Below are 13,890 nucleotides of genomic sequence, written 5' to 3'. Positions count from 1 at the left end.
ATGCAACTTTTTCATCTTCTCCTTTGATTATAATGTATAAAATAAGTGACAAAACTGCTGTTCTTCTCAGGATTTGAGATCTTGCTTGCAGTCATATGACATTAATTCAGCTGAAATACTCATAACAATCCTCTACAGGTTTGGACATTTCTTACCTTGAGAAGGTCTAGGGGCAGCTGCTTTATCAGGAATCTCTATGTTGCTCCCCAAATCATAACTGGAACCACACATGGGCAAGACGAGGTGACCTCAAAAAAGTCCCCCAGGCAGAGGACAGAGGCTGCCCGAATAGTCATGGAGGACATGGACAGGGTCAATCAACAAAGAGATGGAGGGTATCCATGAAAATATTCCCCAAGGACCATGGAGGCCACAGCCACCTGAGCTCACACCATAGTCCTTGCTTCATATCTTACCCTTCATACCTGGAAACTGCATGTCCTCCTGGATACCCATGGTGATGTGGACTCTTTCTCTGGAAACAATGGCCAGGATGGTGACAACCTGAGATAGAGAGAGGGTCCCTCTGCAGTCATCACCTAGCTTGACCCCTTCTCACTGCTAGTTACCTCTGTGGCCTTCCTGCTGGAAGGAAATCCCATCTTCCCAGCACATTTGAGAACACAGGGAAGACCCAGTGTCCAACTGAGGTTCTGTATCACAACCAGACACAATCCCCAGTTTGTGGCCTGTGGGGCTCTCTGTGTGGTGCTGGCAGACCTAAGACCAAGATGAAGCAGGGGCCAATGCTGGGGTGAGGGGTCATCCTCTCAGGAGGACATGTGCCCCCTCAGCTTTGCTATTGCAAGTGGGCTTCACAGGCAAGTAAGACCCAACTCTCTTGAGAGCATATCAGATGCACAGTCTCTGATCCACTACACATTTGCTTAGTCAGAATCTGCATTTTCAGAGGTTCTGGAGAGGAGCAGGGCTCCCCACCCTAACATCATAGGCTCTCATCCTGGCATCCATGCAAGCTGGGCAGCTGCTGAAGAAGCCTTTTAAAAATGTCACCTGGGCATCCCAATCCTTACAAAGTTTCACAGGTGAGCCAATGTAGAGCCGGGGCATCCCTGTGACAATATTCCTGAGGGGGGCCCAGACCTCTTGCACTGAAGGGAAAGTAAAATGTGCCCTGACAGGGAGATGTAGAGAATGACCAGGAACTGGACACCCCAGGCAAGTGCTTTACTGGGCACGTGTCTGTGCAAGTGTGTGTTTGTGTTTGTATGTGTGTGTGTTGTCAAAAGCCTCAGCAGTTTCCAGGAAACCAAAATACAGAGAAAAGGTAAACTGAAAGGGGCAACAGGGTTGGCAAAAATGAGGGGAGGGAGAGGGAGGTCCAGAGGCCTGACCCCGCCCAGGCCCACATGACCAGGGAGGTTATCTTTCCCCAGGAGGAGGCTCAGCACACAGGAAGGAGGGACGGAACATCCCACCAGTCTGGACAGAGGTGCCTGGGAGCCTTACTGGACCTCGAGCTCTTGTCTCAGAGGAAGGGACGGAGCAGGCAGCAGTCACCATGGAGTTCCCTGCAGCCTCTGCCCACAGAGGACTTGTTCCCTGGCTGGGGCTCCTGCTGGCTGGTAAGGAGGGGATAATCCCTGGGAATGGAAGGGAGGTTGAGAGTAGGAGAGTGGCCAAGACCTCCTGGGGAGAACAGCACTCTGGAAGGGAGGAAGGGCTTCTCTTTGGACCTGAGTGGAAGCACAGGGGCACAGAATAGGATGAGAGAGGGTGCTCAGCAACAGCAAAATTTCATGATTTGAAAGTGGTGAGGGGCAGGGAAACCTCAATTGCGGTTCATTTGCTAAGTTATTCATCACAGAGTATTGAATTTTGACGACTGAACACAGTAATAACAATTTATTTCAGGTGATTGCAGGAACATTTTAACCAGGGGTGCTAAACATTGTCCCCAACAACAACTACAAATATGGGAAAATACGATATGGGTCATGGTCAAGCCTGGGAACACTCATTCATACACCCACAGGTGTTTGAAGCCTATTGCAGTCACTGAGGGGTCACAAGATCCAAAATCCCTTGCCCACTTGTAGCTCACACTATATGGGGAGAAAATAGAGAAGAAGAGATCTACTTGTGATATCAGGTACCCACAAGTGCCCTGAAGGGCACAGAGCGGGGACAGGTCAGAGAGTGAAGATAGAGGGTCTTTAGAGGACGTGGCCAAGGAAGATCTTCCAAGAAGGCCACTGAGTGTCAACAGGGTTCTGAGGGTAGTAAGGAGGACAGCACACAGACAGCTGGGAAAGAGAATTCAAAACAGAAAGCATAGGTTCTGAGGTGCTGAAGCAATGGTGGCCATGTTGCTGACCTCGACCAAGGAGATGCACACACGAACTCACACACAGACCAAGGCTGAGAGTTGAAGAGAAATGCCTCATCTCTCCATCCCAATGCCTAGATCAAAATACTGATCAATTTCTCTCTTCCTTTCTAGTCTTCCCTTCTTGTCTTCCCATCTGGATCCCACCCACCACTGCGAAAATTGCTTTTGTCTCGACCGGTGCTGCTGAAGGGCAGGATGTGATTCTACCTATCCGCAATAGTTCTCACAATAGTACAGCCTTTATGTGGTACAGGGGAACAGAGATGAAGTTATCTAATTTAATTGGTATATTTGTATTGGGTTCAGATGAATATCTAAAAGGGCCCGGATACAGTGGTCGAGAGTCAGCAAACCTTGATGGATCCCTGGTCATAAGAAACCTCACTACTAGCGATGAAGGACTCTACCGGGTAGTAGCTCTCCTTCAAAATTATCAAAGAGCATTTGGAATTGTATCTCTCAGCGTCTACAGTGAGTGATTGATCTCTGACCTCTATGTGTCGGGTGGGGTGAATTCTACTTCACACACAGGACTGCTAGCCCTGGACTCCCCTCCATCTGCCTCTGCATCATGTCCCAAGCTGGGTTTGGGCATTTAGTGCATGACAGACACAGTGGACACAAACTTCCTAAGGTCAGAGTTCCCTTCCCAGATTCCAGCCCCACAGACATTCACCACAGAGAGAAGGACCAATTTGATGGGTGTGAGTCAGCAGGGGGAGACCAGTATCAGTCCAGGTCCTTGGGCCCCTTTCCTTGATCATTTCCCTGAGATAGACCCTGCATGGCTCTGTAAGAACCTGGCCTGGGGGGCTCCCTGAGTTCTTCACAGAGAAGCTCAGCTTGGGCAGCCCCTCTCCAGGCCCCAGTCACAATGTCCTGACTCCAGAGGCCCTGGGGAGCCTTTGTCTACTTGGGTTTTGCCTGCTGGGATTGGCTGAGTGAGAGCAACAGTTTCCCATGTGCCAGAGGCACAAGGCTCTTGAGCTGGTCACCAGTTGGGGCTCAAACCTAAGAGCCACGTCAGCGCAGAGATGGAGCATGGTCCTTCACCTGAGACTGTGTGTGCAGAGCACAACTGGACAAGCTCCACAGATTATTAGCTGACTGTTCTGGGTGACTTAGGAGAATTCAGAGAAAGGTTAGTGTCTCAAAGGAGGAGCAGGAGTAAAGATTCCCCTGGCAGCTGCTCATCCACCAGGGATCAGCCCAGGAGATTTTATCATGAAGTACATCAATAACAAATGCCTCTCATTTGAGCAGTTTTCCTTCCCAAAATTTATGTCAGATACTGTGAATATTTTATGAGTAGTACTTTGTCAGCCTGGCAGTCAAATATTCATTTCACTTCACTGAGGGGAAAGTGAGGCACAAGGAGAAACAGTCCCTAAGCAGAGTCACACAGACCATGAGAAATTGTTCTGAGTCACTTGAGGTTTATCTGCAGTCATAGCCCCATCTTTTCCTCCAATCCCAGTGGCCTTATTAGATGTTTTTGGATCACTAGAGCAATCAATGGCTCATATCCTTCCTTCTTAGGGCTCTCCAGTTCAGAGGGGTAGATTTGGTCTGGGGAGTGATGGCAAATTTAGAATTAATTAATTTTTATTTTGGAACCAAATTACCCTCATAACAATCAGAGTCAGGGCTTAGATCTTTGTGGCGGGAGCATGGCCCCAGGTCTGAAGCCCACACTCAATCATTCTCACCCTCTATTTCTTCACAGCACAATTGAGTGAGCCCATACTCCTAGCCAGCAGCACCACAGTCAAAGAGAATGAGGATGCAGTGGAGATGACTTGCTACTCAAGTGTGAGGTCCACCTACTGGTTATTCAATGGTAAAAGGCTCCAGCTCAACTGGAGGATGACGCTGTCCCAGGACAAGAGGTCCCTCACCATAGACCCTGTTAGGAGAGAGGATGCTGGGAACTACCAGTGTAAAATTTCCAACCCCATCAGCTCTGTTGAAAGTGCGCCTGTAGTGTTAGAGGTCAAGTACTAGAGATCCTCCTCCCTTCCCCTATGTTCTTAAACTAAAAAATAAAATAATGTACCTATTAGGTTTCTTGTGGTGGTGGAAATTGTGTAGAAGACTTGCTATGAATCAATAAATCCTAATAAATGTGAGCTGGCATTGTCATTATTGTTGACGTAAGGTAACATACCACATTGGATCCCATCTCTGGTGGTCTCATTTGCACCATGTCCAAAATGGAGGGGACGCCATGTGCTTCACAGGAATCTGAGCTCTCTCCCATTTCCAGGGAGACATGTGGAGGGTGCCTGGACACTTGTGATAATGGGAATAGACAAGAGAACACCTATGTGAGATGCAACAGTGACCTTTGTCTTCCCCCAAATTACTAATGCCCTCTGGAGTATTCTTTTGGTTATGGCAATAGACTTATTTGCATAAGTTCAGTAGCACCCTGTCCTCTTTGTTGATAGAATAGAATTGGAAACGTTGTTGATATAAGCAAGGCTTAGCAAATGTCTAGTTCAAACAGAATTATAAACGACCTCACCTTTTATGGAGCTAATTATGACCTGATGAAGACTTGTAATCTCTTTGAGAGGAGGGCATCTCCCAAATCTAGAGAAACTGCAGGTGAAGTGTGAGTGTGAGGCCGCCTAACCTCAAGAGGCTGTTAAATCTCCCATCTTAGGTTTCATAGAAAAACATGCATCAGAGAAAACTAGAAGGTGAATAGCAGTTCCTCTGCAATTAGGTCATTAATCAGGCCAAATTGAATGACACCTGCGATACATGTGATAGGATCAAAATACTCTTCTTCCTTGGAGATGCCTTTTGATCATAGGGGAGGTGGTTATAGAGAGAAATGTAATGTCTCCATGGAAAACTCCAGAAGCACAGCCTTCTGGGAGTTCAGATGCTATCTCTATTCAGTCTTTCAGTTATTTTGCAACTATTTATAAATGGCTGGGAACTTGCACTTCTTTATAAATTGCAGGAACTGTGGAGATGCAAACTGGGTCTTGGCTGAAAAGATTAATTGTATTATCCTCCGCTGTGCAGAAAGTAGCTGTGTTATGAACCAGAGGCCTCAGTATTCACTCAGAGTCTCTAACCTTTCTTCCTGACTAGGCCTCTTACCTCTACTTTTTTAGAGCATTTTCTTTAGGAATGTAACTGCAATTTGTAATTGCACATTCTTTCTCTGTCCTTTTGAAATATACCTAAGTCTACTTAAAAGCTTCTTGCCTCCCGGCTGGAGTGGTTTAGTGGTTGAGCATCCACCCAGGAACCAGGAGGTCATAGTTCAATTCCCAGTCAGGGCACATGCCTGGGTTTCAAGCTTGATCCCCAATAGGGGTGTGCAGGAAGATGCCAATCAATGATTCTCTTTCATCATTGATGTTTCTATGTCTCTCCCCTTTCCCTTCCTCTTTCTGAAATCAGTAAAAGTGCATTTTTAAAAAACAACTTCTTGCCAGTGATATGATTCATAGAATATCTGCCTAGAGGGTTTGGGTCCATTCTGTTAAAATTTAATTCTCATGTTTTCTGTGTCTCAGTCTCTGAGGAAGGGTAGGAGCCTAAATTGGGTGTTAACATTTGAAACCAAGATGTGAAAAACCTGCTTATACTCACCAGTGTGGCCAAATTGGTTGTCCCTTTGTCCTGAACACCTAAAGTTTGCATGTTTAATCCTCGGTCAAGGCATTTATTAGAGGCAACTGGTATTTTCTTTCTCACCTCTCTCTCTCTCACTCATTCACTCTCTCTCTCTCTCTCTCTCTCTCTCTCTCTCTCTCTCTTTCTCTCTATCTTCTTATCAATAAAAACTTATCCTTGAGTGAGGTTTAAATGTAACAATAATAAAAATTATGAAAACCCTCCTGCAAGGATTACATGAGTTTTATTTATCTTTTTTGTCAACCCAATAAGCAATCACAGATGCCTGTGATTCCTTCTCCTGTTCTTAAAATCTCCCATCCTTTTATTTCATTGCTGTTGAGGTCAATCTCACTGCCCTATTGCATGGTCTTGAATAAGGACTTTCTTGCCTCCCTAAATTTGTGTGGCTCAAGTTTTACTTTGACATCATCTACCTGTAATTAGCAGAACCTGCATCTTACCGTGTCAATCCTTATCATATTTTCAAATTTTCCCATTTCTTTCCTTATGTGGCTACAATCCTCCAAAAAATGTTTCCCACTTTTCTTCCTCTTTTCTGAGGTCGGGTTCACAGCAGGAGATGGCCTGACTTCCCAGCCGCGCTTCAGGAAAGTCTCCCTGGTCCCTCAGTCTAGATCAGAATCCTAGTTATGTGAGGTCATCACGCTCCATATGTCATCCTTTCAACCATGATCACATGTGTAACTTCTTTATTCATGTATCAAAGAAGACCAACCTACTGGTCACCATCTGCTGACACTGCTTTAAGCACTGGGGTGCAGTGTGAGACACAAAAGACAAAATCCCAGTCCTCATGGACATGGCATGCTGTTGGGGGAGTCGCCCAGTAACCCACCCAGAAACAACAGTAATAATGTGATAGCACAATAGAGTGAAAGAAGGCATGTGTGGGTTTTTTTTATTTCTTTCTATTTAAAAATGTTGGGGCAGCAAAAACGAGACAAGCTCGGTGGAGGAGACAGAGCTGGAGATGAGAGGAGATGAAGTCAGAGAGGGAGAGGCCATAGCCAGAAGTCTGGCTTCCCTCTGAGTGATCTGAGGAGCCTCTGGCGCGCTCAGAGCCCCAGTGGGAGTAAGTGATCCGTGTTTAGTGAAGCCATCTAAAATTTAGCCTTTCTGAAATTCCTATTTTTGGATATTTATTTCACGCTTTTATGAAACAAAACTCAGGAAGAACTTTTGACCCCTCTCTGCCTTCCCCCACCCATTCCTGCCATAGATTCAGACAGAAAAATCCGCTCCACAAAGGAATCAGGATGTTCACCTTAGCCTACTTTCCTCAGCATCTGAGTGGCTGCTGGGCGGAGGGCAGGGAGCCCAGTGAGGAGGCAAGTGCAGTCATCCAGGTGACAGGTGAGGGTGGTCAGACAAGTGTGGGAAGAAGGGGTCAGTTTCTGTATTTGTTGAAAGGATGGATTCAAGAGGATTTGCTGAAAGATAGGATATGGGGTGTGTGAGACAGAGAAAGAGATTCAGGAAAATTCTGGAGGAGCACATTGAGGTAATATGTCTGGTGGTGATCAAGGATCTTAGGGCATCTTGAAGTGTCTTTTAGATATTAGTTTTCAAATAAATCGTTGAGAGCCTCGGGTGAAACCAAGGTCATGGCATAGGTACACACCTAAACTGCTGCCTTGCACAACAATTTCTAAACTACAACTAAAACACAGCGTGGACATCATCCAGAACCACAAGAAAGCCTGCTCTATGGAAATTTTACAACTAGAAGGAAAGAGAAAAGCACACTGAGACTCAGAGGAGCTGCAAGGCAGAGGTAATGAGACGCGTACGCACAGAGAAGGTGGGCAACTCAATACCTGGCTGGCTTTCTCAAGCGGGAAGGAGACAAATGCTCCTGACTTTGCTGAACTCCAGCTCCAGGCAAGAATCTGGGGATCCAGGCTCATTTGGGGAGAAACTGCACTGTCTGGCAGTAGACGATATTGGAAGGTGGCATTCTCTCAGAGGAACTTGCAGTGATTACCGATTACTTTGGGACACTAAGACTCAGGGGCCTCTTCGGGCAGGGCTGAGAGGGAAACCAATGCTGTCTTCTCCACCCTGAGACTCCGCCCTGAGACTCCGCCCCATCCAAGCTGAGCACAGAGGCTTTTGCAAGTCTTGTCTCATAAGGGTGTCTCCAGCAAAGAACTTGTCTAGCATAGACACAGCTGATCCTCATAGCCAATTGTCCTGGAGGTCAATTCCTCCCAGAGATACTAAAAACAATAAAAACTTAACTACAACGAGACTGTGCACACAGCCCACAAATGGGTGCACCAAGAGTGTCCACCTCAGGTAACTGGGGAGGCTGAGTCTCTGGGCCCTATAGGACAAATAGCACACAAAGCCACTCTATCAACTCAGGAAAGCAGACAAAATGCAGAGACAAAAAAACAGATCACAAATGAAAGAAACGGAGGAAAGCAAACAACTGGATATAGAGTTCAAAACCACGGTTATTATGTTTTTTAAGAATTGTCTAGTAAAGGCCGATAAATTTAGCAAGACCCTCGGGGAGTAGAAAAAAGACCAATTACAAATTAAGCATCCACTGACTGAAATAAAAAATATCATACAGAGATTTAACAGCAGACTAGAGGAATGCAAGAATCAAGTCAAATATTTGAAATACAAAGAAGCAAAAGACACCCAACTGGAAATGCAAAAAGAAATAAGAATCCAAAAATAGGAAGATAGTGTAAGGAGCCTCTGGGACAACTTCAAGCATACCACCATCCGAATTATGGGGGTGCCAGAAGAAGAGAGAGAGCAAGATACTGAAAACCTATTTGAAGATATAATGACCAAAATATTCCCCGACCTGGTGAAAGAAATAGACTTACAAGTCCAGGAAGCGCAGAGAACCCTAAACAAAAGGAATCAAAAGAGGACCACACCAAGACACATCATATTGAAATGCCAAGAGCAAAAGACAAAGAGAGAATATTTTACACAACAAGAGAAAAACAGTTAGTTACCTACAAGGGAGCACGCATAAGACTGCCAGCTGATTTCTCAACAGAAACTATGCAAGCCAGATGGGTGTGGCAAGAAATATAAGTGATTAATAGCAAGAACCTACAACCAAGATTACTCTACACAGCAAAGCTATCATTTGCAATTGAAGGTCAGACAAAGAGCTTCACAGATAAGAAAAAACTAAAGGAGTTCCTCACCGCCAAACCAGTATTATATGAAATGCTGAAAGGTATTCTTTAAGAAGAAGAGGAAGAAGAAAAAGGTAAAGATAAAAATTATAAACAACAAATACATATCTATCAACAAGTGAATCTAAAAATCAAGTAAATAAAAAATCTGATGAACAGAATAAACTGGTGAAAAAAATAGAATCCAGCATAGGAAGGGAGTGGACTGACAATTCTTGGGGGGAAAGTGTTGTGGGGGTGCGGGAAGAGAATGGGCAAAAATCGTACACCTATGCATGAGGACAGTTGGAGGGGGCGGGGGGATAAGGGCAGAGGGTGGGGTTGGAACCGGGTGGAAGGGAGCTATGGAAGAAAAGAGAGGAAAATTGTAATAATCTGAACAATAAAGATTTATTAGAAAGTCATAAAAAATAAATAGTTGGACATCAGCACTAATGTCCAGGTTGTCTCTCTCATCCACTCTCGTGTTTTTAGGGCCCTGGATAATAATGGGTAGGTACATTATAGGAATACATTACATATTCCAAGAATCAACAAATGAATAATCAGATCCTATCCTGGACACTCATACACAATATCTCTTAGTGGCTGAAAAAATACAGAGATGCCATAAAGTTACCATGCCTGCAGGGGCCCTTATGAACCCATTTGTTTTTGTAAATCACATCAGGACCTTTCTCCAGCATTCATGCTGTACACATTTTGGAAATAAATTAAGTTAAACATGAAAGTGCCTGGTGATATTGAAGCCTAGCTGGCAACCCTTGGCAAGAGTCCTTCCCCCAATTCCTCAACAATAGAGATGTGACAGGAGTCCTCCAGGCAGGCAAGAAGCTCACATACTAGTCAAAATTAGGGACATGTACAAAAACAACGAAGGAACTGCTTAAGCAGTGAGTAGTGATGGCGTGAACACTAATCTGAGACATGAGTCAGGGTCTCAGGACCCTAGTTCTTCCTGAACAGCTATGGATGATGTGAGTGTGTCAAGGTGCTCTCCAGGAATGAAGAAATTTTTTATTAGCAGATTCCAATGTATCTTTTACTTTTTGTTTCTAATGAGAAGTCAGAAGTGGACATATTTAGACTGAAAGAGCAAGGTTGCAGTATTTTTATGTTTTGTTTTGTTTTGGTAATTAGTTAGGTACTCAATGACTAGGTAACTAGATTTGAGCTTTTAGTTAAACTTTTAAACATTACTTAGAGTCAGGATTCTGCTGTCAAGGGAACCCGAGTGTTTACCCCAGATGTGCCTTTTAGGGTATTGATTTTGATATACTTATTGGGGCGAAAAAGCTTTAAGAAATAAGCCTTGGACCTTCCCACTAAACTGCCTAGAATGTGTATAGATGGAGGACCAGCTCCAGGGGGAATATTCACATTTGCTTTGGCATCTCCATGCCAATGTTCCTGCCTTTTGAAGCCTCAAACCACACACCACTTTCCCCCTTAGCTTCAGAATGTCATATAAGCCTCCACTACTCAATGCTTCCGTTGGTCTCTATTCTTATAGCTCCAGTATATTTGTTCATATATCAGACTTTGTACATTGTTTCCTGTTAATCTGTCTCTGTTAATTTGATTTTTAACTCATATAGAAGAATTTAAAAGATGAGAGGAAGATTACCTTTTGTTCCCATGTCTGGATATTATGATTTCTAGTTAAAGCATAAATAGAAAATATAACCAGCAGGTATGATGGGAAAGAATGCAGATGCGGCCTGGAGTCTGGAAACTAGTCAGTGAAACAAGTTGCAGAATATATATTCCTCGAGATAAGAGAAAGATGTTGTCTGCTAAGCACAAGATGGATAGATGTTTTCTGCTCTTAAGGTAACATAACCCACCCAACCCCAAAATGGGTTTCAGAACATTGGGCTGTCTGCATGACGGAAGACCTCTAGGCCCCAATAACCAAAGACCCTAGCCAGGATGGTGCCAGGGAGAAATAAGTCACATTATGGGTACTTACAGCATAACTGACCAATCTTGAAAACCCATGACTCTGGACCCCATGTCATGACTTTTTCCTCTTAAAAGTCCCTAAATAGAATCCACTTTGAGTTCTGGTCTTTGAGCATCAGCTGCCCCATTGCCCTTCATTTGTACCTTTGAAATATATACTTTCTTTCCTTTCACTGCAACCTGATGTCAGTTTACTGGCTGCCTAGGAATTAGGCGAACAGATCCCACCTCAGGGTGGACAACAATATGAATAGACTTACAGGCGTGTACCTCCACTGCTCCTGGGATCAGAAACACTGCCTCCAGCCTCATTCTGTGAGAAGAGGAAGAAAATGGTGAAGGTGGACTCTGAAGGTGAAAGAGGGCTTAGTGAGAGAGGGGAGTGAAAGAAAAGTTTTCTCAAACTCCCTGAGCACCTAATACAGGCTGATCACTGACAATATCATAATCACTTCTAGCATCACCCTGCCGGGTAGTTTTTATATGACCTGAAGGTTTTGTTTTTGTTTTTTCCCATCAAAAACCAATTCTCCAATGGGGTGTCCTACAAATCATTTCAGTTCTGATACTAACTATCTGATGTGGGTGCAGACCCCATAGTTTCAAGGCTCAGTAACATAACTTCAGACGTCATCACAAATGGGATGTCTAGGTAACTCACATTTTGGCCTGGTTAACTCCAGGTTTGGAGGTTCACATGACCCCTCATTCTTTATAATTATCAAAAAAAAAAAAAGAGAAAAAGCCCACACAATACTCAGGAAAAGACTTTACTTACTATTACTGGTTCATTCTAAGTCTACACTTTAGGAATATCTGAATGGGAGAGACTGGCAGATCAAGGCATAGGGAGAGGTGTGAAAATTCAACTTTTTCCCTGAGTGCTCAGCCTTCCAGCATCAACACAAAGTTTTCTGAACCCAGTGTTTAGGGTTTTTATTGGAAGTATCCTTATGTTGTCATAATTGCTTAAATAATCAGCCATTGGTAATGATCTCTAGCTCCTCTCTCCTCCCAAAAGGTTAAGGGGTTGGGCTGTGTGAATGAAAAAGGGGCCACATACTCAACCTAATAAGCTTAGGAAAGGCCTGTGTGGCGGCCATACAAACTCAGAAACCTTAAGTAACCCCACAGGATGGTCTGAAAATAAAACCTTCTAACTTAAAGTGAGTCATGGTGGGTAGTCATGTTCTAGGCTGGTATCTTTCCTGACAAAGGTCAGTCTTTACATTAACTGAGCCCATCCATGAGTTTTGGCATCTACAATAACATACCTTTCGAATGTCAGGGTGATTTTCTTTTTTCCAAACCCCTCACAACCCCAGAGCAGAAAGCACAAGGCCCCTTCATGTTATTGTTATCATGCTAATTGTTTACTGTTAACTATCTTATACCAACCAATATAAAAGAAGTATGCATTGATTGGCTTTACTTTTTATCTAATCCCAGAGATTCTCTCTATGCCTTGCTGTTTTTTCTTCTACCTCTCCAATCTTTGACCACTGGATTCCATGTCACTGCTTTTCCTTCTATAGATTGCAAACTGTGTAGCAGATGTTCTACTGTGTAAATATAACCCTGGAAAATCATTCCATGAACCCCAAGGTCATTTCCTACTTCTTTTAGATCCATTTTAAAGATGGTAATGGAGTTTTATCCAAGTGATACCATGTCAGGAATACAAATAGGTGTTAGTTATGATTTGTATGTTATTCTCACTAGGTTGAGGCATTCACTTGAAGGAGTGCAACAGTTAGAAAGGTAAATGATTATTGGGGAAACCTAATGCCTATTGGGGAATTTCCTATGAGTTACAGTGACTGAGGGACACATTTCACTGTTCAAAAAATACAATTCATTTCTAATGTTTGGCCTATTCTACTAGTCTTTTTATTGTACCTATAATGCCAGTTCTCTGGATTGGTGTGATATACAAATGATATAATTAAAACTCAACTAGGTAAATTTTCAGAAGCTTTTAATCTCCCTTGGCCTAAAGCCCTCCTTATGGTTCTTCTCAACCTGGAATCTCCTTTTTTGGTAAACACATAGCTTTTCTCCTCATTAAATAGTCATGAGTCACCCCATGTATCTAGATGAAGGGACATGTGAACCAACCTTACAAAAAGGAGACATTCTGCATTATTATAAGGAACTTATTAACCAGCTTATACGGACAGATAAAGTAGTGATATTTATTTTACAGGAGTGCACTCAGCACATGAAGACTTCAAAGACCATGACTTACTTTGTCAATTGGAAAAGGCATCAATGAAAGACTCTCCAACATTGTTTGAAGGGACCCTATCAGGTACCCAACCCGAAATGGACATCTGCCCCTGTGTCTGACACTGGCCTCCACATATAGTGAACAAAGACTTCTTGAGAATGAGAGGTCATTGACCTCAGAGATCAACAGCTATCCCAATACACTGACAAGGCCCGTATAACTACAAATTGATTTTCTTTACCTGTCTGTGAATACTAGTGATAATAATAATTAAACTTGTTCTTTGAACTTTTTTTCAACATTGTATATATAGCCCAATTTTTAATAATGACTAAAGGTTTATATGATACCTTTTGTATTATTAATAATAATTTTATGTTTTCTCTTTTTGAGACAGGATAGTAAGAAGCTAGGAAAATTCCTTGTCAAGTGTAATTAGGCAACTGAGACAGGTAGTTAAACAAACTGGCCAAGCAAATTACAGCCAGATACAGAAGGCCATCAGGGTG

At 43.4% G+C, this 13,890-nt stretch overlaps 1 protein-coding gene across 1 annotated transcript; it reads left to right on the top strand.

Moving 5' to 3' along the window:
- The first annotated feature begins 1,410 nt into the window (after positions 1 to 1,410).
- On the top strand, positions 1,411 to 4,482 carry LOC307116427 (cell adhesion molecule CEACAM21-like). Its single transcript, XM_079800375.1, has 3 exons — positions 1,411 to 1,586; positions 2,465 to 2,824; positions 4,080 to 4,482. The coding sequence occupies exons 1-3, from the start codon at positions 1,523 to 1,525 to the stop codon at positions 4,355 to 4,357; spliced, it is 702 nt and encodes a 233-aa protein (XP_079656501.1). The 5' UTR covers positions 1,411 to 1,522; the 3' UTR covers positions 4,358 to 4,482.
- The last annotated feature ends 9,408 nt before the right edge of the window (positions 4,483 to 13,890 follow it).

This window comes from Cnephaeus nilssonii (genome assembly GCF_951640355.1).
Source record: "Cnephaeus nilssonii genome assembly, chromosome: 20".
Taxonomy (NCBI): Eukaryota; Metazoa; Chordata; class Mammalia; order Chiroptera; family Vespertilionidae; genus Cnephaeus; species Cnephaeus nilssonii.
This window is presented reverse-complemented; position numbering and strand designations above follow the sequence as displayed.

Excerpts from the sequence above, each read along its gene's own strand:
- LOC307116427 (XM_079800375.1), top strand. The coding sequence starts at position 1,523 with ATGGAGTTCCCTGCAGCCTCTGCCCACAGAGGACTTGTTCCCTGGCTG. Across the intron at positions 1,587-2,464 it reads GCTGGGGCTCCTGCTGGCTG|TCTTCCCTTCTTGTCTTCCC; the intron begins GTAAGGAGGGGA and ends CTTCCTTTCTAG. Across the intron at positions 2,825-4,079 it reads TGTATCTCTCAGCGTCTACA|CACAATTGAGTGAGCCCATA; the intron begins GTGAGTGATTGA and ends ATTTCTTCACAG.